Source organism: Lissotriton vulgaris, chromosome 9 (genome assembly GCF_964263255.1).
Source record: "Lissotriton vulgaris chromosome 9, aLisVul1.2, whole genome shotgun sequence".
NCBI classification, from domain to species: Eukaryota; Metazoa; Chordata; class Amphibia; order Caudata; family Salamandridae; genus Lissotriton; species Lissotriton vulgaris.
The window spans coordinates 721,467,694-721,492,811 of NC_141697.1; the positions used below are offsets into that span (position 1 = coordinate 721,467,694).

Here is a 25,118-nt window from a genome sequence, read left to right on the forward strand (position 1 = left end):
TTTGCCAAGGTGTCACAAGCCATTGAAGACAATTTCATAGTTTCCAGGGTGAGGCACTGAATCTGCCCGAATCTCCATCTGGGATGAATGAATATTACATTTAAATGAATGAATATTATATTTATAAAGCTCAGACTTAGCCCAAGGGCATCAATGCGCTACAGAGGACTAATGCACAGCCGAATAAAAGATGATCATATCACAGTTTGTGTAAAAAGCCAGTTTTTCAAGGCACTGTGAAAAAGAGAGTGAGACACAAGACCTGATAACCTATCAGGGAGAGAGTTTCACAACCTAACAGCGGTGGTGGTGAAGGCCCTGCCTCCCCATCTAACCTTTTTGAACCTGGGAACTACTAGCAAATTCTTGCTGGCAGACCTAAGCTGCTTGGTAGGGACATAGTGCTGAAACATTGCTTTAATAGCATCAGGGCCTAGACCAGGGGTTTTCAATCTGTGGGGCGTGGCCCCCAAGGGGGTGTGGAGTTGTGGAAAGGGGGTGGTGCCTTTCCGTCGCACGTCTGCCTCAAACCTCCTCAATCTGGAATCCAAGAGGTTTACACTTCGTTTTGGATTCCGAAAAGTGCATCTCAAGGAGCTTTCTGATTAAAGGACATTGACGACTGTCCTCCAATCAGAGAAACTGCAGGATGAGAAGTGTGGCTCACTGGTTAGAGGAGGCAGACCTGGAAGCAGAGGTCAGCCCGGAACCAGGGTTCAATTCCAGGCTCGGTGGGGTCTTGAGTCCTAAAATGTCCACGGACTTGACAATTCTTGCTCCGGTGCCTACTCGATTCACGGGTTCACAGTCTGCGACTCTGGGCAATAGCTTGCTTAATCTCCACAACCGTCCCTCGCGGTGGGATGCCTGGCTTTCACCTTGTGGATACCCTGCCGGGGTTATCTCACAGGGGAATACCAGGACGGGTTCCCTAAGCAAGCGCTTAGATACCGGGTCGGTGATTTGCGCTATATAAATACATGTACAGGAAATGTTGGGGAACTACTGGGGCCATAAATGTGCACCTGTGGCGTGTGGAAGGCTCTGGAGTGCTTTGATATTTATTTGTTCCTGCTGCCTTGCATTCCTGCTCCCTTTCCTGGACTTCCTCGTTGCTGCTGCTGTGTTGTTCTGGCTGGTGTCCTCTTCATGCTTCTTACTCATGGCTTCCTCTGCATTCCTATCTCCAGGCTGTTTTCTGGTTTCCAAGGCAACTGAAGCTTCAGCAAAACTTGTGAGTAAGCTGCCTCTTGCCCGCCTTCCTTTGCATCCAACCCTGTCTTTTTTTAACCCCTCAGAGACACACACGAAGGATGTGCATTTCCATAAGGATTCAAAGATACAAATGTGTAAATAATTTTGAAAGGTGGGTTGGGGCTTATTTATTGGAGAATATATGTGCAAATGAAGAGAGTTAAAAACTATTTACCAGGGGTTACATAAAAGGTCAAAAGGGTCACAAATAATATTTGCCTTCACTATTGTTTTTTTGACCTGCATGTGTTGTTGAACGAAATTTAAACTCAACATTTACATTCTACAGTCATATAACTTCCCTTCTCAGCAAATGTTTATTTTCAAGCTCAGCCCCATTATTTCACTTTTCTTCTATGATCTTTAATTCTGGCCCGTTATTGCACTTTTGTATTGTGTTCTGGGGATACTTTGATGGCATATTACTATTTCTTGGCATGTCAAACTTTTTACTGATAATAATACTATTACCCCTAAAGCAACTATTCCTACTCATCCAACTGCTCTGACTGCTACACCTAATTTCACTACTGCCAGTGCTACAACGGCTACTAGTACTACTAGAAATCATATCAGAGGGGCTCAGCTACATACTTTTGGATATTTTTTTTAGGAAAAATCATTTCAGATTGGCAACATTTATAGGTCATAAGGGGAAAATATTTCTGCAAATCTAATTTTGCCAAAACCTACTAACCTTGTAGTCTCCTTCAAAAACAAATCTACTAACTTTGACCTCCTGTGCACCAGGCTAGGCCCTAAACATGATGTGAGTGACAATGTTGAAAATGGGTTCTGCCTTAGTATGCAGAGGTGAATGGCATCTGTTTACCTGCCTATGTTCTGTAAATGGTGGCACTGTCACATGATTACAATTTCCCTGACTTGCAGCTCGCAGAAAAATGAGCAATTCTGATAAATTACCTTTGGCTGGTGTCCTTTGTTAAACTTTCTCCTTAGCCCATCTGAGGCCTATGTCCTGTCCCCCCACATCACCAACTTGACCAAGCAGTTCGGGAAGGGTCCAATATGCCAGTCCTGTTTAGTGGGGAGCCTCCTGTAAATCTCGCCATCAGCTTCTTTGATTAGTGGGGGGAATTGAGTGGGTGATTCTCTTTTGCTGGGGAGTGCCTGTTCTTTACTAAGAATTGTTTTTCCAAACCCTACTTTCTCAGCTGCTGTTTCAAGAGGTTTTCTTACTTGGGGTTGTATCCTAGTAACGTCAAGTTCATGTATCCAGTTAATAAGGTCACCTGGGATGGGGTGGTTCGTGGCTGTATTTATTAGTAGCTGTAGTCTGGGGTAGACACAGCTGCACCCTGTTTCAAGTAAGTATGGGTGAATTTTGCGGATCTGCGGTCCGCGAATTCATACAAAATCGCAAAAAAGTCTGCCAATTAGCAGATTTTCCAGCGAAATCGCGGATTGTTTTGCGATTCCATCCACTCAACTGGAGTACGTACTACTGGCTAATCAGTAAGTGCTACCTCGTTGGGTAAATGTATAGTGCTTTTCCTACACTGCAGCTGCGTAAAGGACCAGAAGATTTGTCTCCACTGACCATGTGTACCTGTAACTTTGCCACCGCGCCAAAAGGCGCCGAGGTCCTTGAGTGAGCTGTCCATCATAGTTGGAAAAGGGCGGGAAGATGTTTGATACCGCTAGTGTGTGGTGCGGGGCTTCTATGCGTGTCAACATGCCTCTTGTGTATAAAGGGTCAGAGAGCGAGCAGGGCAGCAGGTGAGGAGAAAGCAGCCTCCTGGTCAAAGGAACTACACGGGGATTGCGCTCGAGAAACTACGTGATGCAAAGACCTCCCTCGAGTGTTACAGATAATTTTCGACTGCAGATATGGGCTTAAAGCACACTTGCCCAGCCTCGACCATGCTCACTAATGTTTTGGGCTGATTAAAACGTTACTGAATTTGAGCTTCAATTTGGGCACCTGCTTTATTTATATCTGTAAGTGCTTCCTGTTGAGGTTTAATTTTTGGCCCACAGCAAGCACTTACAGAGTTAAGGCAGGTGCCCGAGTTGAAGCTAACTTCTTTGTAACCATTTTAGAATGGCGCCAGCAAGCACTCTGGCAGCTTGCCGGCGCCATTCTAAAATGGTTACAAAGTTAGCTTCAACTCGAGCACCTGCCTTAACTGTGCTTCCTGTGGGCCCCAAAAAAAAATTTGCCCGCTCGCAAATTCGCGAATTTTTCGGCAATTTCGCTAGATTCACAGATCGCGAAATTGCCGAAAATTCACAAATTTCGCGAGCGCAGTGGATTTTGCGCACATACTTAGTTTCAAGACGATGCAAAAAAACATCCAAAAATTGATAGTCTCTCTGGAGAAAAACAGGCACCCCATCACATTAGTTAAAAAATGTGTTATCAAGTTTTGTCAAATTATGTTTTGTTTAGGAAAAATAGAGTACTGTTGTGCATTTTTGGGCAATTCTTTTTGGAGACTGTTTGTTTGAACTGTGTAGTAAGCCTGTGACTCCGAACTACAATCACCCACCAACCTTTAGTTTGCTACACACTGTTTAATAATATTTCCCCTCCGTAAAAAGGATTTGCCATCGGAACTGGGGGCGCTTGTGGTTGTTGGTGATGAGGAGTACCAAGTTCTAGAAAAAATGTCAGAAGGGGGTCCTTACAGCTGGAAATTTTGACAGGGGGTCTCGGCATCCAAAAGTTTGAAGACCTCTGGCCTAGACTATAATAGGCATTATGGGTCAGGCAAAGAGTCTTAAATCCCGGACAGCTACAAGATCACCCGCAGGGATCGCGCCAATGGAATCGGAGGAGGAATAGCCATCGTCCACAAGTCCACCCTCAAGGTCGCCACCCACGCAGACAACACCCTCAACACCACTGAACACCTGCACTTCCGGATCAACACCGACACCAACACCACCCTCAGAGGAACACTCATCTACAGATCCCCCGGACCCCGGGCTCAGTTCAGCGACTCCATTCCCGACCTCGCCAGCACCCACGCACTCGCCTCCACGGACTACATCCTCATCGGGGACCTGAACTTCCACCTTGAGAACAACGACGCCAACTCCGCCACCCTGATCGCCAACCTCGCCAACCTGGGACTCAGACAACTCGTCACCGGACCCACCCACGCCGCCGGCCACACGCTGGATCCCGTCTTCTCCACAGGTTCCCACGTCGCCTTGGACCACACCATCGAACTTCACTGGACCGACCACCGCTGCATCCATTTCACCTTCAAGAAACCAACCACCGCACCCAACAGCTGCTTTGCCGCTGCTGGAGCAAAGTCACCGAAGACCAGCTGATCACCTCCCTCACCAAGAACCCACCCACCGACCCCACCAACACAGATGCCGCAGCCCGAAACCTCAGACAGTGGATCGACGACTGCGCCAACACCCTCGCCCCGCTCAAGAAACCCTCCAACAGCCATGCCAACAAGAGAGCCACCTGCTTCAACGACGAACGCCAGACCTCTAAACGCGCATGCCGAAAATGTAGAAGACATGGTTCCACGAACGCACACCGGACAACCACGCAGCCCACAAGGATGCCACCCGCAGACACCACCACCTCATCAGATTAGCCAAGAGATCCTCCTTCAAAGACCGCTTAGATAACAACGCACACAACAGCAAAGAGCTCTTCAGCATCGTAAAGGAACTCTCAAACCCCAGCTCCAATGCCAAGGACATCCCGCCCTCACAAGAACTGTGCGACTCACTAGCCATCTTCTTCCTCCGCCAAATCCTGACATCCACGACAGCTTCAACACCATGACCACCCCGACTACACCAGACTCCACCTCCCCTGTCAATACCACCAGCGCCAACCGCCTGACCTCCTGGTCCAACGTCAACCACGACGAGACACGCAAGGTCATGAACTCCATTCCCTCAGAATCTCCGTCTGATCCGTGCCCACACCACGTATTCAACAAAGCAGATGCAGCCATCGCACCCCAACTACGGAAGGTCATCAACATCTCCTTTGAAACAGCGACATTCCCGGAAAGCTGGAAGCACGCCAAAATCAACGCCCTCCTCAAGAAGCCCAAAGCGGACCCCAAGGACCTCAAGAACTTCTGGCCCATCTCCCTGCTCCTGTTCCCGGCAAAGGTCATCGAGAAAATCGTCAACATGCAACTGGCCCGCCACCCCGAAGACAACAACATCTTGGACCCGTCCCAGTCCGAATTCAGACGAAACCACAGCACCGAGACAGCCCTCATCGCACCAACTAGACAACAGCTAAACATCAGCCCTCATCCTCCTAGACCTATCAGCCGCCTTCGACCTGGTCTGCCATCGCACTCTAAAGACACACCTCCTAGAAGCAGGAATCCAAGAGAAGGCTCTTGACTGGACCACGTCCTTCCTCTCCGGCAGAACCCAGAGCGTCCGCCTCCCATCCTTCCGATCCGAAGCCACCGACATCATCTGCGGCGTCCCCCAGGGCTCATCCCTCAGCCCAAAGCTGTTCAACGTCTACAGGCCCCCCTCGCACAAGTGGCCCGCCATCACGACCTCAACATCATCTCCTATGCTGACGACACCCAGCTCATCCTCTCCCTCACCAAGGACCCACACACCGCCAAAACCAACCTCCACGAGGGAATGAAGGCCGTCACCGATTAGATGAGGAGCAGCCGTCTGAAGCTGAACTCGGACAAGACGGAGGTCCTCATCCTCGGACCCACCCCCTCAGCCTCGGATGACTCCTGGTGGCCGACCACACTGGGAACAGCACCAACACCCACCGACCATGCAAGCTATCTAGGATTCATCCTCGACTCCTCCCTCTCCATGTCTAAGCAGGTCAACGCCGTCTCCTCCTGCTACAACACCCTCCGCATGCTCTGCAGGATCTACAAGTGGATCCCGACCGAAACAAGATGAACGGTAACACAGGCCCTCGTCAGCAGCAGACTGGACTACGGCAAGGCACTCTACGCAGGAATCCCAGCCAAACACCTACGACGACTACAACGCATTCAAAACGCCTCCGCCCGACTGATCATCAGCGTCCCCCGCCACAGCCACATCACCCCCACCTGAGAAACCTACACTGGCTCCCCGTCGACAAGAGGATCACCTTCAAGCTCCTCACCCACTCACACAAAGCACTCCACAACGCCGGACCAGCCTACCTGAACAGCAGACTCAACTTCCACACCCCCACCTGCCAGCTCCGCTTCGCCAGCGTCCCCCGCATCCAACAAACGACCTACGGCGGCATATCCTTCTCCTTCCTCGCTGCCAAGACCTGGAACACCCTCCTTACCAACATACGGCACACCCAAGACCTACTCGCCTTCAGAAGACTCCTCAAGACCTGGCTCTTCGAGTAGTAGCAGCACCCCCCTCCCCTCAGCGCCTTGGGACCCTCACTGGTAAGTAGCGCGCTTCACAAGTACTCTGATTGATTGATTGAAAAAGAATTCTACGATCCAAAAGCAACCAGTGCAACGAAATAAGGGAGGCTGAGACTGAATGGTACTAAGGTAAGTCCATCACCAGCCTTGCTGCCGCATTCTGCACTAACTAAAGACATTGCACCAGACCCTTATTCATGCCTAGATAAAGGGCATTACAGTAATCAAGTCTGGACATTACCAAGGCAATCACTGCCTGTTTTTGTGATGCAAAAGAAAAAACTAGGAAATTTTCCTAAGCAGCCTGATTATCCCGAAACAGGTGGACACAGTTCTGCTAATCTGTAGGTTCATAGACAAAGATGTATTGACTATAACACTCAGATTTTTCCCATGTGGTACAGGGGAGGGGCAGCTGCCCCGAGTATCAGTCCGGCATTCATTAAACCAAGTATTATGTTGGTGCCAAAAATCAAGATCTTGGTTTCTTCCCTATTCAGTTTAATTTGTAAAATTTGCGGCAGATTCACTAATGCTGTTGGTAATGGACACCATAATTTGAGTGTCATCAGCGTAGGACCGTACCTCAAATCTAAAGGATCTCACGACCCTAGCCAGTGGGGCAAGAAAGATATTAAAAAGGGTAGGGTTCAGGGAGCAGCCCTGCAGCACCCCACATATCAAAGGGTTGGAAGTTGAGTAAAAGTGTCCCATTTTCACTATCTGTGCCCTCTCGCTGAGGAAGGAGCAAAGAAGCCCAAGGGCCGTGCCACCAACCCTATATCCTTGAGGCATTCTACCAGCCTTAAAGGAGACAGGGTGGTAAATGCTGCAGTAAGGTCGAGCAAGATCAGCAGGGTAGCATGCCCTGCATCAACCTGGACTCGGATATTATTAAAAACCGCCGTTAGCGCTGACTCAGTGCTATGATGGCTTCTGAAGCCATGCTGTGAGCCATCAATCAACTGATGATCCAATAGATAAGCGCTAAGATGAGAATTCAAATATTTTTCCATAATCTTAGCTGGGACTGGTAGCAAAGAAATGGGACGATAATTTTTGAATTCCATGGGATCCAGAGATGGCTTTTTTAAAAGTGGTCTAACCACAGCAGTTTTCCAAAGGGTTGGATACTGCCCCTCAGTAATGGCCATATTAACACCTTGACTACTATTGGTTTTCCCCTCCTGTGCTGGAAAGTAAGATCTATACTTGTTAATGACAAGGTCAGCTCGTCATAAGCACAGCTCACTGTGCCTCATGACGAGCTGAGCTTTTCATGAGCAGGGAAGGGGTTAAGTATTGAAGTGAGGTGGGGAACAATAACCTCCCTTCCAAGTTTTAAAACTTTTAGGGGGCATGCATCCAAAGGTGACCCAGAGGTGACCCCTTCTAATAGATGATCCGTCATTTCAAGTGAAATGCGAGGGAAGGTGAGTAGCTTCGGTTCATCTTCCAAAGATATTGAAACATTAGAATCAGTTATGGATGTAACAGACATAGCTTTTCCAGCATTATAGTCCTCTAAAATGGAATATATATCCATGATCTTAGTTTGGAAAAAATCTGCCATTCTATCACAAAGTTCTTGAGAACAATCAGTTGAGTCAGCAACAGGAGGGGAAATAAGGGAATTAATAACCTTAAAAATCTCTCTAGAAGATTTAATAGATTCAGTTATCTGGGAGTAGTACATTCTTTTTTCCTCCATAATGGTCGCTTTATACACCCTTAATCTCTGTTTATGTAGCTCTGTACCCGCCGGCTCCAGATCTATGCGCCAGATCCTTTCCTGTTTGCGGCAGGATTGTCTCAGTTTTCTGAGATTATCAGAATACCATGGAGCAGAGGTTTTTTTCTTGCTATATAATGTTTTGTAATAGGAGCCAAAGTATCTAGGGCTCCTAACAACCCTTTAGACAGTTCGTCTGCTGCTAAATTGGCATCCAAGTGATCAGAATACTGGAAATCCAGAAAGTATTTAGCAAAATCATCCTTACTAATACGGCTCAAATTTCTTTTTTCCTCGTAATCCTCTGCCAGCTGAAACAGTATTTAATACTGAAGTCTTGAGTTTAATAGGGACCGCATAATGATCTGACCAGGAGAGAGGTAGAGGCAGTCCCACCTTGATCTGTAGATCATTAGAGAATATGCCGTTCAATATATGTCTGGCAGTATGGGTGGAACTAGTATCCAGCTGTGAGAACCCACAGCAGCCTAGTGTTTCCAAAAGGGATTGAGTGTCTTTACATAAGAATTTGTCTAAATGAAAATGACCTTGAAAACCAAGTAGACCAGAGAAGGGTTGCTGTGCTTCTTCTCTGGGACCATTCAGGGTTTTTTGACACAGTGGATCATGACAAACTTATCCAAAGACTTGAAGTAGACGGAATCACATCATACATACACAATATAACAAATATTATGCATACTCCTCCATTCTCTTCTAAACCATACAGCATTAAAGCAGCATTTCTCAAAGCTCAATCATCTCAACCATGCGTTTCATCATCTACTTGAAATCATTACCATATGTGATCAATGGTATTGACTTCAACTGCTATAACTATGCAGATGGCATAAAGAGACTTCTGAAATTGGAAAGCCCAATGGCTATTGGAACATGAAAAATCTTCCATTGCCTCCGGGCTGTTGACAAATAAATGGATGACATGGAACTATCTCAAACTGGATACCTCCAAAACTGAAATATTCATCTGTGACGACTGGAAAACCCATGACCCTCTCTGCGCTTGGCCTAAAAAATGTCATGTGTATATATTAATAACTAAGTTAATTACAGTTATTTGAAAAAAAATTGCATACTTCACCACAAGATAAATGTGCATATCACACCTTGTAAATATTGCTGCTTCTATGTACATATGGATATTTTAGGGGGGTTTAGTCTATCCACTAACACTTTACCAAGTGTCATGTGAATATATCTATGTATAAGTTAATTTTAGTTTGATTTTTAAAAAATGTTTTAAAAAAAATACCCCATTGAACCTTTGTCCCATCCCTCCTCGCTCTGGCTCATCACAAACCTGTCTGACTACTATGAACTATGAAACATCCTTCACAAACTTCAACCTCCTTCTTTTAGCCATGTCACCCAGTGGGGCTTTGGGGGCAACCGGAAATTTGGGAGAGTGGTGCAGTCCTGCGACCACCATTTAGATTTGGGCTATCATGTAGCCCACGGGGTTATTAAAGCTCTTCTTTTGGGCTCCCTGACACCATTTTAGGTACAGGTAACCTGGTGGTTGGTGGCATGGAGCCAATGGGTGATAATTTGTATGTTAGTGTGAATTTGGTCCCCTAGGTTTAAAAGCCTTGAGGGAAGAAAAGGAAGCTAAGGACAGTCACCTGCTGCATAAAGCAGGATGCATGGATTTGGTGGTCAGGGTAAAACTTGGGGTTGGTGGTGCCCATCCGATTTCTCGGGCCTTGGACCGCAGCTGTCCTGGCAAGCTAGCTACAGTGCAAACTCTGGGCGGCGTCAGAGGAGGCCAGCGATTTAAGTGCCTGGGGCTTCTATGCCACTAGGCGGGCAGCCCCTTGTGGCATGTGGAGGGGCGGGTCTCTGAAAGGGGGAAGCAAGGAAGCTAGTGCGTCCACCGCCTCCTCAGCCCCACAGCTTGATTTGGGTCCACAAAGTGTTCCATATGCCCAAGCCACGTAGGAGAGCAGGAAAGAGGCCGCTGCACAGGCAGATGCAGTGCCACTCAATGTGGAGACAAGAGCGGCGGGCGCACAAGCAGAAGCAGCGTCGCACAAGGAGATGACGGCAGCGGCCCGACCATGCAGCGTACACATATACAGGAATGCTGCCAAGGGCTTCCATATGAAGCGGGAGGTCGCTGCTGCGCCTCCTGCTGCTCTGAAAATGAGGGAGGAGGGTGGGAGTGTATACAGGGTGGGAGTCGGTGTACAGGGCCACTGCCCCGGGCTCTAACATTATTCTGGAGACCATGGTGGTGCCTCCTTCTAGGTTGCAAAAGAGAGGAGAGTGCAGGGGAGGAGTTGCTTACAGGGTGGTAATCTGCAGGGCCCCTGGGGAGTGACAGGCGAGGGGGATGCTTTGGGCTTAGCTCAGGACCCTTGTTTGGGGATGGATGCAGAGGGCCCAGCAGGGACTGCAAGCTCATTGGGTGGATGGAGGCCCTTAGGGGGTTGTGGGAACTGGTTTAGGTGGTTCACAGGACCAAAAGTAGCGTCAATCTGGGGATGGGTGTGGAGAACAGGAACAGGACCTCTCCACCCCAGAGTGCAAGGGCCTGCTACTGCATTAGTGGCAGCCATGCTTGATTGGAGTGAAGAGGAGGATGAGTCCGAAATTGACTTCAATGGCGATGAAGGCACCAGAGATGAAAGTTGGCTGGGAGAGGAAGTTCATAGCGGACTCCGGGGTGTCATGGGGGATCCCTCCACAGCTGGCAGAAGTTGTTCCGGAGAGACAAATAACAGACTTACAAAAACAATTTACTACCTCACCTTTTAAATCCTTCCCACTCTATCCCTTTACTAAACACGCAAGAAATCAAAACCACAGTTCTAACAAAACGAATGCATACGGCTAAAAATAAGTAAACACTTATTATTAATCTACTATTAACTCTAATCTTGGGTTCCGGAATAGCAAGGTACTCGCTAAAACCAGGGGCTGTAAGTGTTATATAAATACAATTTACAATTACAATTTTCAGTGTGCAGAGGCACTCTAAGCACCCCAGTGCGGACCGGTTTTCAGACTCATGTTTTGTGTTCGGTTGACAGTTTTTTGCTGCGCGCGTGCCTTGCATGGATCGCGTGCACGGGTCTGGTTCCGTTTAACGCAACTGAACACCCCTCCTAGCTCTAAACATTGCTTTCGCCCAACTCCGGGACATTGGCTGCAAACGGTTAACTCAGCACAAAGAGCTGCTTCTCGTCCTGTGATCTCAAGCTAGAAGCATTAGTTATGTTGGTAAAGTGCGTTTTTGTGGTTGCCAAGCATGAAGCGCAGCTGTTTCTCTCTGTGCGGTAGGCACTCTCCAGGAGGACGGCGTGGGCAAGGCTGGTGTCACGCCGCCTGGGGCTCAGCTGTTGTGCCAACGAACCAGCCTGACAACAAAGCGCTATCAATGTCAATGAAGAGGCCCGCCGAGGCACCGCAGGGGGGGGGGGGGGGGGTGGAGCCCCCGTGCAGCCAGTCTGAGAGAGCGAAGGTGCCACGAGGGCAGTAACACACGTTCATTCAAAAGAAGGACTATTTACCCACCGACCTGGGGCAATGTCCGTGTCCACTGCAAGCTTGGACAGTCATTTAACCATCTGTGCAATTGTACCAAAAGTGCACTCTGATGTCACAGGTGCCCCCCACCCCCCTTTTGGGGTAAATCTCGCACGACATCCATGGTTTTATACTAGTTCCTCGCCGTTGACATGTAACCATTTACTGAAAAGAAATGCAGAGACTCAATACCGGACACTATCTGCCCAATTAAAGCACCTGCGATACCGCACCAAGACCAAGTATCACTGATGCTGGCGTAATATTGGACCCCAGTTTATTAGGTGATCACAATTTGATCACCTAGAAGACCCTACAACCTGGGTAGAGCTACTGCACCCGGGACACCGAGTGAGGCAACAATGGAGCACTGGTAATCCCAATTTGGCCATTTGCAGTCAGAATGGGAATGCCTGCTTCCCTGCCAAAACCAAGCAGGAAAATGCCAGGACGGAAGAGAATAGCAGCTGGCTGCACAGCTGAGTCGGCCTTTGCCAAGGTGACTGTCTCAGTGCGCAGAAAGAAAGTTGCCGCCCTCGCTGCTGGTGAGTAAAATAAAACGAGGCAGCAGAGAGCACCTTTGCAGCAGGGAGTGAGAGAAGATGGAGGGGCAAGAGAGCAGGCGGATTTTTTAATTTATTTTATTTAATACGATTTTATATAGCGCGAACTTTACCCGAAGGTGTCAGAGCGCTTAACATAGGAACCAGTTGCAAAACATAAGGATTTAGGATTACATGCATTACATAAAAGATACAAACAGAAAAAAAATGCAAATGTACAAGATGTAAAGTCACACAAGGAAGAGATACAAACAGAAAGAAAAATTGTAAATGTACAAATAGTAAAGTCACTCAAGGAAGAGATACAAATGGAAATAGCAAAGTCACTCAAGGAAGAGATACGAATGGATATACTCTAAGAGTCACATAGGAATGGTAGAGAGTACAAAGGTCTACTGCATATACTAGTGATTAGAGTTATCTCTATATACATAGGGGAGGGATACGAATGGATATACTCTAAGAGTCACATAGGAATGGTAGAGAGTATGAAGGTCTACTGCATATACTAGTGATTAGAGTTATATCTATATACATATATACACATCGTAGATATTTTCAGGTCAAGACCCAAAAAAAAAAAAAGCAGATTTCCATTAAGTGGGGTCGGAGCGGGGATGCAGTCACAGCACCAAGGGAGGGTGGGAGGGATACAAGCGTATGGAGAAAAGGCAAATCAGAAAAGGGAAGAAACTTTTGAGGATCGTCAAGGGGGAAACGAGGGAGAAAAGGGTTAAAGGGCGAGGGAATGGACAAGATGGCGGGTCAGAGTCCAGAGAAAAGTGGCTGAGAGCAGCAGCAAAATGGCGGCCAGGTCAAAAGAATAAGTAAAGAAGTCCAGGAGAGTCTGTGGTGTAGTTTCTTTCTGTGGCTGCAGGGCTGCTGCCTGCATCTGGTGTTTTCATGGCCCCGCTGCTTTGTTTTGGGCAGGGGTGCCCCGAGGGCCGCTCCGCACGGGCCCTCTCTGCTGGCCCAGAATTATGGGGGCTGCTGCAGACGTGGGGCGGCCATCGGGGAGCGCGGCCAGGGCTCACCTTTCTCGGCGGGGGCTGCATGGTGATCCTGCAGGTCCGGGAGAACCATAAACCCCTGGTGTGTAGAGGAGCCTCCGGTGCTGATCTGGCCCCCGGGGGCGCGGGGAGCCCGGGTCCGCTTCAGAGAGGGCCAGGGGAGCCACTGTTGTTGGGTGGCGGGTTGGATGTCAGGCTGACGGGACGGAGGCAGTGTGTGCGGGGCATCCATGGAGCACGAGCCAGGAGGTACGGATGGCCAGCCGGGCAGGCCGCTCCGACCCTCATTGGTGTGTAGCTTTTGTTATTTTACCCTTAGGGAGATGATTGAACTGCCCTTGTTTTTCCTTCTGGGCCCCAGTCTTGTAGTTGCTCCTTCCCTCTTTATTATCTACCTTGCACGCCGTCTCTGGCATTCTCTGAGTTATTGAAGCCTGTGGTTGTCTCAAACGGCCGCCATTTTAAAGTCAGGCAGGTCACTTGGGGGCTTTCTTATTAGTTCAGATGCCGCTGGGGAGCCCTGGTCCTGTAGTCCCCTATGCCCTGGCAGCAAGGGCGCTGGAGTCATGGCCTGAATGCAGACAGCTTCTAACGCCCCTCTGAAGTTGGCGTCCTGAGCCTGGGCCCAGTTCGACAACAGCCAACCCTGCTGTCGAACAATGATTTCTGGGACGAAAAAGAAGCGAAAAGGTGTGGTCGTACAGTTACATTTTCTGGGGTAAAAGAGGAAGAGGGGATGGCAGTTCAGCAAGGGTTTCTGGGATGAAAGAGGAGAGGTCAGCGGAACAGCAAGGAATTATCGAAGGAAAAGAAGATAGGATGAGTGGCCTGGGTACAGGTTTCTGGGATGAAAGAAGAAGTGAAGGTGGCACAAACAAGGCTTTCTGAGATGAAACAAGGGAAAAGAGAAGCTGGTGCAGCAAGAGGTCCTGGAATGAAAGAAGTGGAGAATAGAGGCAGAATTATAAGAACGGTTTTGGGGATGAAAGAAATAAAAGGTGAGGGCACTGGTGAGATATAGCACGATTTTCTGAATTGGTGATAGTTCAAACAAGCATTTGCAATGCAATTGGTCTCACCTTTGGGACCTTATATGTATTTAGCTATGTAGCACATTAGCCTGGGTGCTGAAATATCTACTCTTATTTAACATGGAGGGAAAGTAAGCACCAAACTGTGCAACACGCCAGGTATGGGAACACATGGAGAGAAATATTCCCTTTCCACTGGAAATGGTATAGTCCAAACCTCTGTTTTAAATATAAAAGCAGGGCCTTCGGTGGTCATATCACTGAAAATACAAGATTTGAAAAAAATATTATTGTCTACAAGTGCTTGTGGAGGACAGTTTCTATGGACTGGAATCTAGAGAATGCTAAAACAATTCTGGTGTTTTACTGACCTCTGCTGGCCAGTTTCTATTAAGACAGTTAAATAGAGGCAGTTGAACAGAAAAAAAGTCCTTAAGCAGAAGCAGACAAGTCCTAGGGCTGATCTCCGGAGCCCACAAAGTACATACACATATAAGTATATACTAAAGTTTATACTAAAGTATATATACTTAAGTATATACTAAAGTATATACAGGAGGTCTTGAATGCTCGACCTAAAAAGGTTTCTGGGATAGAAGAAAGGTAGAGGTGCTGGCAGGACAAGAAGGGTTTTTGGCTGGGATGAAAGAGTTCGGGCTAGGAAAAGAGGTTAAGAGAGAACGACGACTGCAGATGACCAGCTGCTGGCTTGTTTGTCTTGTCTGCCAGGGCAGCTGCCTCCCATGGTCTCTAGTCTTAGCATAGCATGTGCCTGGTACCAGCGCAGTTCGGGCATCATTATGCAGGTGATGGTCACAAGACCAAAGTTCTTTGCTTTTGGGGACACAAGAGCACAAGACAAGTGTCCTAATCATCAGAATTAGCCTCTGCCTGCCAAGATGCAGAGGGGGAAATCTTTGATTTAAAAATGTTGCATAGCTTCTGCTCGTCTTACCACTAATAGCTCTGAACACATTTAGTAGTTGTCACTTTTGATGTGGATGTACAGAACTCTTGGCCTTGTGCCCTGTGCCATGGCCTTGTACCCACACAATAAAAATGCATTCACAAATAATTATGCAAATAGACCCATATCCTCCACAGATCTGAGCTGCCAACAGCCAAAGTATAAGGGGTCCCAACTCACTGTGAATTAAGTATGGGCGGAAAATCCGTTCCGCTCGCGGATTTTGCGGATTTTCGGTAAATTCGCAATCCGCGAGATTCGCGAATTTCCCGCAAAATCCGCAAATCCGCGAGCAGCGGATTTTATGGCTTGCTCGCACTGTTCGCGTGAGTTCGCGGCTTCCCAGTTCAACTTCGCGCCCCGCGAATAAGACCTAAATTGCAGAAATACGATCTTAGCAAAACTGAAACTACTTACCAGGTTCAAAAGTTCAAGCTCATCATTAGTAGCCATTTCCTGTAGTGCTTCCTGAGGGGCCCCTCCAGAGTTCAGTTGCCTACTTGCAACTATTATGTGACCCTGCTCTGACCCTCAGAATAGTTACACATATGCCACAAAGGTCCTGAATTACAGCTAAGGGAGACAAGCAGGAGCCAGGCTGGAAGTTCAAATCCAGTGACACATTAATCAGCCCCTAATTCATTATTGTCAGTTGGGGAAGGGCAGGTGTTGTAACTAATTTTGCAACAAGGAAAGCACTTAGCAAGTGCAAAAGATCACTAATCAGGAAGCACTAAGGAAGCAGGTGCCAGCTAAAAAAATATTCTGTGACACATTAATCAGCCCCAAATTAATTCAGGTCACTTGAGGCAGGGAAGGTGTGCTTTGCTTTGCCACAATAATGTACACTGGACAACCAGAGGGTGCTGTGATGAAACAGAGGGTGGCATGGGTGGGCCAGAGGGTGGCATGAGTAGTCAGAGAGTGGCAGTGGTGACAGAGGGTGGCAGTTAGGTATGGGCGGAAAATCCGTTCCGCTCGCGGATTTTGCGGATTTTCGGGAAATCCGCAATCCGCGAGATTCGCGAATCTCCCGCAAAATCCGCAAATCCGCGAGCAGCGGATTTTGCTCGCACTGCTCGCACTGTTCGCGTGAGTTCGCGGCTTCCCAGTACAACTTCGCGCCCCGCGAATAAGTGCTAAATTGCAGAAATACGATCTTAGCAAAACTGAAACTACTTGCCAGGTTCAAAAGTTCAGGCTCATCATTAGTAGCCATTTCCTGTAGTGCTTCCTGAGGGGCCCCTCCAGAGTTCAGTTGCCAGTTGCAACTATTATGCGACCCTGCTCTGAACCTCAGAATAGTTACACATATGCCACAAAGGTCCTGAATTACAGCTAAGGGAGACAAGCAGGAGCCAGGCTGGAAGTTAAAATCCATTAATCAGCCCCTAATTCATTATTGTCAGTTGGGGCAGGGCAGGTGTTGTAACTAATTTTGCAACAATGAAAGCACTTAGCAAGTGCAAAAGATCACTAATCAGGGCGCACTAAGGAAGCAGGTGCCAGCTAAAAAAATATTCTGTGACACATTAATCAGCCCCAAATTAATTCAGGTCACTTGAGGCAGGGAAGGTGTGCTTTGCTTTGCCGAAAATAATGTACACTGGACAACCAGAGGGTGTGGTGATGAAACAGAGGGTGGCATGGGTGGGCCAGAGGGTGGCATGAGTAGTCAGAGAGTGGCAGTGGTGACAGAGAGTGGCAGTGATGAAGAAGAGTGTCCCAAACAGGCTGGACACGTAGAAACAACAAGTTCGCAAAACTTGCGACCCGACAGGTAAGTTCGCAAATTGCGAAATTGTAAAAACCCTCGCGAACTGGCAGAAACACGGGCGAACACAAAAAAAAATAATCCGAAAAATTCGCGGGAATTCGCGGATTTTGCGGATTGCGAGTTCGCAAATCCGCAAAATTCGCGAACACGAGATCCGCAAAATTCGCCCATGCTTAGTGGCAGTGATGAAGAAGAGTGTCCCAAACAGGCCGGACACGTAGAAACAACAAGTTCGCAAAACTTGCGACCCGACAGGTAAGTTCGCGTTTGCGAAATTGTACAAAACCCTCGCGAACTGGCAGAAACCCGCGCGAACACAAAAAAAAATCAGCAAATTCGCGAGAATTCGCGGATTTTGCGGATTGCGAGTTCGCAAATCCGCAAAATTCGCGAACGCGAGATTCGCAAAATTCGCCCATGCTTACTGTGAATGTCAATCATCCAGCCCCACTGTAGTGAGAGCCAATACCTCCCTCAGTTGTGCAATTCAGTCAAAGACTCAACTGCTCCCCTTTCTAGTAGAAGCCATTTACTGAGCCCAACCAGAACTGTACATCTGGCCAAAGGATGTACTGCGCATGTCCATCTCATGTCTTTAGTTCCACCAGCCACACCCTGTGCAGATCATCCATGGAGCTCCAATACCACCTTCCCGTGCACACATTGAGCAGTCACTCCCATCTGCCCCACCATGTCCTTGCCATGTACAAAGTTCTACAAGTCACCCGTACTCGCTGCCTGTGAGCTTGGGGGGCTTAGCATACAATGTCTCATCAGCTCACCTGTGCACATATCCTAAGCGATGCACGGAGTCAATGGCCATCACGATTTCCGCCAGGTAGAAGGCTGCCATGTCCAATGGCATACGCTCCCCAAATTTGCTCAGTAGGGTCAGAAGGTCGCCTCCCACGTAGTAGTCCATCACAAGATACTGTCAGAAACAGAAAGGAGATATATGGAACATACTCTTGTGTATTTGTGCATACATTAGGACAGACACAGTTTACTCTCAGGGCTTCTTTTCCCAGGAGATCCTCAGCTGGGTAGTGCATACCCGATGTGTCTATTGAGCGGTACAACCCACCAATGATAAACTCTGAAAGTGGATTTCTCCATGATTGCTGCTCATAACCAACTGACTCATGTTTCTCTTTGTCTTTCAACGTCCCTTCAATCTCCACTACCTAATTTCCTCTTTTTCTGTGCGCACCCCTGAAAAAGCCAACCTTCCCCCAAAGAAATATGGCCAGGATGGGTGACCACATGACACTCCTGCCTGATTACATTCCCATTGAGCTCACATATGTGCCATACACAGTGGAGCTTGAAGTAGAAGTTTGGTGGTACCTCCACCCTCTCAGTTGACAGGTGATTTAAATGTTGAAGTTTATATTTATTTATTTATTTCTGACAGTTTTTTTTCAATATACTATCGCTTTACCAAAGGGTAATGACGTGCTTTGCAGGAAAAGGACTGAGGCTTAGTTTAAGCAAAATAGGGAAATATTACATAAACAGGGAGAAATGAAACTGGACCATGTCCAGGAGGAAACAACTATATAGGATTGGGCAGCGAGGTAAGGCGGGAGAGTTGAAGGAAGCAAAAAGAGCCTAGTGTATGAGCCATTCCATTTAACAGTGAATTTGAGGCCAGGTGAGTAGTAACGAGTGTAAAGTAACAGAGGACCATGGAAGGTCCTCAAAAGGTGAGTTTGTAGGCCTTTTTTGAACGAAAGAATGCTTGGTGGTGATTTTATGTGTGATATTAAATTTGAAATCAGGATCAAATCACCACATTCCGGAAATGGTTTTAAACCCCGGCAGGTTAGATCAAAACTCTTGATAACCTTCATGACACAAGTTGTAGATGGAAAAAGGAGGCCTTTCCAGCACTTATACTATATAATTCACCAGCCAGCTAAGCCAAAGATGTTGAAAGAGTTCCTGAAAACATACCCCTGGCACATGCACAGTATTTCACAACATGCTAACCTCCTTGATTCCCTCAATCAATGGAGGAGCTGATCGCTGCCCTTCGGTGTGGATATAGTACTTGATCTACTATCCTGGATGTATTTTGGGATAGAACTGTGCTTGTGCATTAGAACTGCTGCTGTTGTTTTGAATTTGAGTCTCAACTTGCTCTATAGCCTTGCAATGTTTGGAGCAAAAGGCCCAAAGCCAAGACTACAAGTTACAGGTTTTGCAGCTGAGTTTTGAGTTGTGTATAATGTGGTCATTTGTTCTCTTAGATGACGTAGGTATCATATCTTGCTCTTCTTTGTTTTAGCTCCTAATCTGGCTAGAGCATCATGGCATTATCTTTCTCTTCACAGAATGACTATGGGGCATATTACCAAGGGCATTATCGCCGCTTTAGCAGGAATTTTTCCCGCTAAAGTGGCGATAATTGTATCGCCCTATTACCTAGCTGTCGCTAACACCAGTTAGCGACAGCTAGTAGGAGATAGCGGGCATTTAGGTGCCCACTTTGCATGTCAGCGATAATTATCGCTAATGACATGCAAAGAGGGCGTGCCAAGATGTTAGCGACTGGAAATTTATTTACGTTTGTATTGTGTTATGCTGTGTACTGTCATTGCATGCACAAAACCAGGTATAGAATTTATGTAGTAAGTTGTCAAAGGACTTCATATATAAAATTTAAATATTGAGAGGTTGTGCCATCCTTGTGGTGCACTAATTGGGTCTGTGGACTCGGGGAAGATAAAATTATCTAGGCAGTATTGTGAGAACCATTAGTAAGTAAAGAAAAATGACAGCCTGTAATCAACTTTCTTACTTTGATTACTTCTTTGAATTTGATGGTTAAGATTTTGTATTTTATGATAGCAAACATTTCAGACATGTCTAGTAGAACAAGCAGATCAGAATCTCCTTTGTCAATGAAAGAGGTTTGTCTTTTACTAGTAGAACTGCCAAAACAATCCTGCATTTCCAATGACCTGTAAGTAACCCAGGGCAAAGCACTACGCTACGCTCACGTAGTTTGCGAAGTTTGCGAAACTTCGCACTACGCGAACTGCACGTAGCACAGTGCGAACATGCGTAGCATAGTGCGGCGGTCATTTTTTGCTTGCTCGCGGTCCTCAACGTCAAGTTGGCGATCGCTAGCAAGCAAAATGACATCCTCGCGAGACTTTTTCCTTGTTTACGATCAGCAACATCAAGTTGCTGATTGCGAGCATGGAAAATAAACCTCCCGGCGAGATTCTCAACGCGGGGAGGTCAGGTTCTCATTGCCAGTAGTCGCGCATGCTCGCGATCGCTCGCGATGAGAAACTACCCGTCCGCGTTGAGAAAGCTGCAGCTCGAGTAAAAATCTACTCGAGCGGCAGACAAGTACAGCTCACACTGTGCAAGATGCCCTTTTCAATGATTGTACAGTGCCGGATGCTTGTCCGCACTGTGCAATCATTGAAAACGATATCTTGCACAGTGCGAACATGCTATTACGCAGTTCGCGTAGTGCTACGCGTAGCTCGCGTAGTGCAAAGTGCACTTCGCGTAGCTCTACTTCGCAAACTACGCCCACCCCTACGTAAGAGGATTGTCAGTTGCCAGATAAAACATTCTACTCTCCAATTGATGTATTCTAACTTCAATTTAAAACAAGGGTGAGAATTGTCTCTGGAGGCTTTCGCTATGACCAATGTGCGATCCCTGAATTTCTTCTGCTGGTACTGAAGATCGCTTTACCTTTCTGAAGTTCATTTGTTATATTTCACCCAATATTCAGTTCTCGCTCTTGATGTGCTGTAGTTTCTTTAACTTATAGTAACAGATTGTCACACAGATCTTGTATAAAAAATGTTTTGTAAAGGAAGGAGTGGTAGGCTCCTGTGTCAAAAGTGGTCCAGTGCCATCAGCATCCTCCCTTTATCATTCCTTTGGGGAATACGTGTTTGATCTTTTTATTAAATCGTTTTACATGGTGGTCTCTGTTCAGTCATTTAAGTCAAAGGTTTTATTTTGGGATTGATTCCTACATGATTTCTCAGCACAATGGAGCCTCATGCCTTAATAATCCAACTACATGTGAAACTGGTATCCTGACTTTTTTCTGGCCCAGTTAACACGCAAATGTAGCATGTGTGCTAGGTCTGTCTGTGGTAAGCCAATGTCCAGAAATGGTACGTGCCTTTCCCTACTGTCCTTGTCCTAGATTGCCATCTTGGGGGGGGGGGCGGGGGGAGGTGGCTACGTAGTGATTTTTGCAGATAAACACCCCTAACAAAACAAACAGGGGTTAGTGCTCCTCCTTAAAGTAAAAGAAAGAATCTGTCTATCCACCCACTTGGGTAGCAACTGGGGGGTTTGCTGCTAATCTGGCCACAGGTGGGCGTTGAGGGGGGAGACAGAAAGCCCAGTAGACACCAGTTAAAACATAACTAAAAAAAAACATGTGGTGGGCATGGCCTGCCCAGACATAAGGCAGTTCCCCCACCTCATAACAGGCCCAGCAGTCTTTAAACCTCCCCTAGGGGGACTAATGGGGAGGTTACCCCCAATAATTTCCCCCAAAGGGGCAGAAGACCAACCATACACCAGGGAAAATGTAATTTAAAAGAAAGGGTGTGGGTAAACCCAAGCAGGCCTCAAACCCGTATGGGCCCATCAGTCTTTCTTCCTCCATCACCCCTCCCTCTCTGGGAGCACAAACCCACTAGAAACAGGCAACATATAATTAAAAAAAGGATGGGTTTATCCTGCTCAGGCATCGGGCCGTGCCCCTAACTGGCTCAGACAGCTTTTTACCACCTCCCCCATCCGCCCAATTGGAATTGGACGGGGTTCAATTGATTATTACACCTGCTCTAGACTAGTGTGTAACCTGGTGGTCAAATTTTTTTTATGTGGTGGTACTGAGTCATGTTTTCACTTTTCTAAGGTTGATGAAAAGACTTCTGCTGAGCTGGGTAACAACAGTATGTGGGATACCATTTGAGGTTTTTGGTATGTCATTGGTATATAAAATACCCCACCTTGTTATTTTTTAATATTTACATTAGCTGTTAATGTTAATTTTTTTTTCACTTATGCACATGTTCCTGAATACCTTTGCTGTTTAATGCTGGATATATTTGTCACATTTTGTGTTCTTGTCCAAATTATTTTACTTTTAATGACTACAATAATGTTATGGTTCAACCCTGCTTTTTTGATTGTCCACAAGTTCTTGGTCACCGTCAGCTATGAGGTGCCAATGGAGCACGAATTGGAAGAAACCCTCTGACAAAGAGCACTGTGAGTGCCACAGGCACACAACCTGCGAGCTGCTGCACTTACCAGGTAGTTCTCATCCTGAAACGCAAAGTGCAGTTGAGTGATCCAGCGCTTGTCTCCATTTACCAGGACATCCCGCTCCTCCCGGAAGCAGGCTACCTGTGAAGAATAAGAGAACGTTATGAGCAAATGGCGGCCGTTTTTAGACAAAAGGAGATTAAACAAAATTTCATCTTAGTTTACGTCAGCTAGACTTGTTGTGGTCAACATATAATTGAGATACAAAGCTTACCAAAATGGCAGAACAACCATTTTTTTCAGAAAAGTATCATTTATCAATAATAAGATATAACAATTGTTTTTATGCAGTGTACTGGGTCACTTATTTTAAAAACGTAGTAATTTAAGGTAGTGCTCCGTCCACCCACAGGGAAAAAGACAAAGTTTATCACATGCAATGATCTGGACGAACCGAAGCGGCAATTCGGTCAAGTAGGCAATTCATTAGACTTTGGTGTGACCTGTGGTAGTACTATGTCTCAAGCCATGAGTGAAATGTCTTTTCCCGCCTTACACTTAAAGCTCCAATAGCCTCATTTTCTGCTATCGCCTCTCTCAGTAACCCTGATTTCCAAGTCATAATTTTCAGCATCGGCAGCTCCTTGTAATCTCAATCTGATGTTTAGCTAACAGTAGTGCCAGATCTATGTGTTGGCAGATCTATGTGTCGGCAGTTCACTTTACCTTTAGTTTGTGTCTTGAGTCCCTTGAGTCCCACAAGGCACGTCTCAGGTGTAAGGAGATTACATTTGAACATCAACTGGGTCAGTGTGTCAGTCCTGAGCAGTCGCACACAATATATAAAAAATGGCCACATCTGGTACAACAGTCTGCTATTCCTGTGCGAGGCTTCTATCAAGAGGATAACTTGTTTGTTGGATTAGTATACTGCCCGTCCTGCCGCGACAAGAAGCCCAGCCGCATTAGGGTGGAACCAGTGTTGATGACAACTGACACCAGCATACATGGGCAGGAAGTGTGTGGTGGGAGTGTTACTGTGCAGCTTTCACTGTTGTGAGACACTTCACCGACCCACTGACAATCCTTTAGGCCCATATTTCGGATGGCTCTACGTGCAGACCACATAGAGAATTTAAAAAAACGTGATATTTAATATACAATCTGCTTGTGAGTGTCATATTTCAATATCCTAAAAACCTCAGTGCAGTGGTTGGTTCCCATATTTATGCATAGCTGTACAACCCATCAATGCCTCACCTTCTTGTATCTTTGATGGAGAAATATTACATGATGTTCCGTCTCCGCTTCATTGCTACAGGTAGGAAAACCCAAATTGTATGAACCTGCCCACTTATTTGTAAAAGCAAGCAACGGGAGCACCCCATTCCTGAACTGCAAAAATAACTCCTTGGCAAGGACCAGCTGGATATCATCCAGGGCAGGCTCTAGTCTGTATTGATTGTTTACTTCTAAAAACCCTAAAGAAAGTGAACCAGACAAAGACCTCTCCTGTATCTGGGCAAGTTGGGACTCCCTATAGCTCCCAGGTCCTTCCTCGATGTTGTAGAGCAGATTTCTTCTGCATTGTTCCACAAGTTGCCCCTGCCCATGGCCACGAGAGTGTTCTTAATAAAACCCAGCCATGGTAGTTTGCCCCCACCCTGTAGGCTCAGTACATCACATCTCTTCACTGAATGCTGCCATCTCCAGGGTACTCCATAGACGTTGCCAAAATAAAAGATGTCTAAGAGCGGCTTCATCTGCAATTTGTCTAATCCCAAGGTCCCTGAGAAGCGGTGTAAGCGGGGAGCTTGGGGGAAGACCAACTAATTGCTTGGCAAAAGAGTTCTCAATTCTTGATATAGAGCAAGATGGACAGTGGCCCCAGATTTCAGCTCCATACAGGGCGGCACACCTGGCTTGAGCTTTATAAATTTCCATTGCCGGGCCAACAACTTTATGGGTGCAGCTCCTATATACCTTTGTCAGTGCCCCCTTGTCTGGGCCAGCTTTAAACTTGCTTTCTTAGTATGGGCACCCCAGTCCATTTTTTCAGTGAGCGTGATAACAAGATATTATAAAACGTACACCCCCTCCAGGGGTTTCCCATCTAGGCGAGGATTTGACCAGGTGCTATTGCTTGCATTAAATACCATGAATTTAGTTTTCTGTAGGTTGATCTCCAGCCCTCTATTTTTAGAAAAAACATAAAAAATATCAAGGTCCCTCTGAATTCCCATGGGTGACTTTGAGAGTAGGAGGGTGTCATCGGCGAACATCATAGCAGGTATTTTACAGTTCGCCAGCTTAGGGGCATCAATATCCTTCCCTGCAATCAACGACTCAACTAAACCATTAATAAAGAGGCAAAAAAGGGTGGGGGCAAGGACACAGCCTTGGCGTACGACTCTTTCTACAGGTATGGAGCAGTGAGTTCACTGTTTTTGCCATACCTAATTTGTGCAAAATTGCCCTCATGTAATCATTTCAGCTGGTGGCAAAGGTATGCTGGAACCTCCATATCCAGAAAATTGCCCACAATTTGTCCCTCAGACGGTGAACTTCTCAAGGAGGAAAACAACATTAGAAAAC

At 46.8% G+C, this 25,118-nt stretch overlaps 1 protein-coding gene across 3 annotated transcripts in view; it reads right to left on the minus strand.

Moving 5' to 3' along the window:
* Positions 1-25,118, minus strand: part of DMPK (DM1 protein kinase) — an 809,400-nt gene that overhangs the window by 376,533 nt on the left and 407,749 nt on the right. For all 3 annotated transcript variants that reach the window (XM_086938460.1, XM_086938459.1, XM_086938458.1), the window contains exons 4-5: positions 22,569-22,664; positions 18,041-18,189 (exon numbers count right to left, since the gene is read on the minus strand). In XM_086938460.1, coding sequence (XP_086794586.1) covers positions 18,041-18,189; positions 22,569-22,664 — 245 coding nt within the window. The remainder of the gene's footprint in view (positions 1-18,040; positions 18,190-22,568; positions 22,665-25,118) is intronic.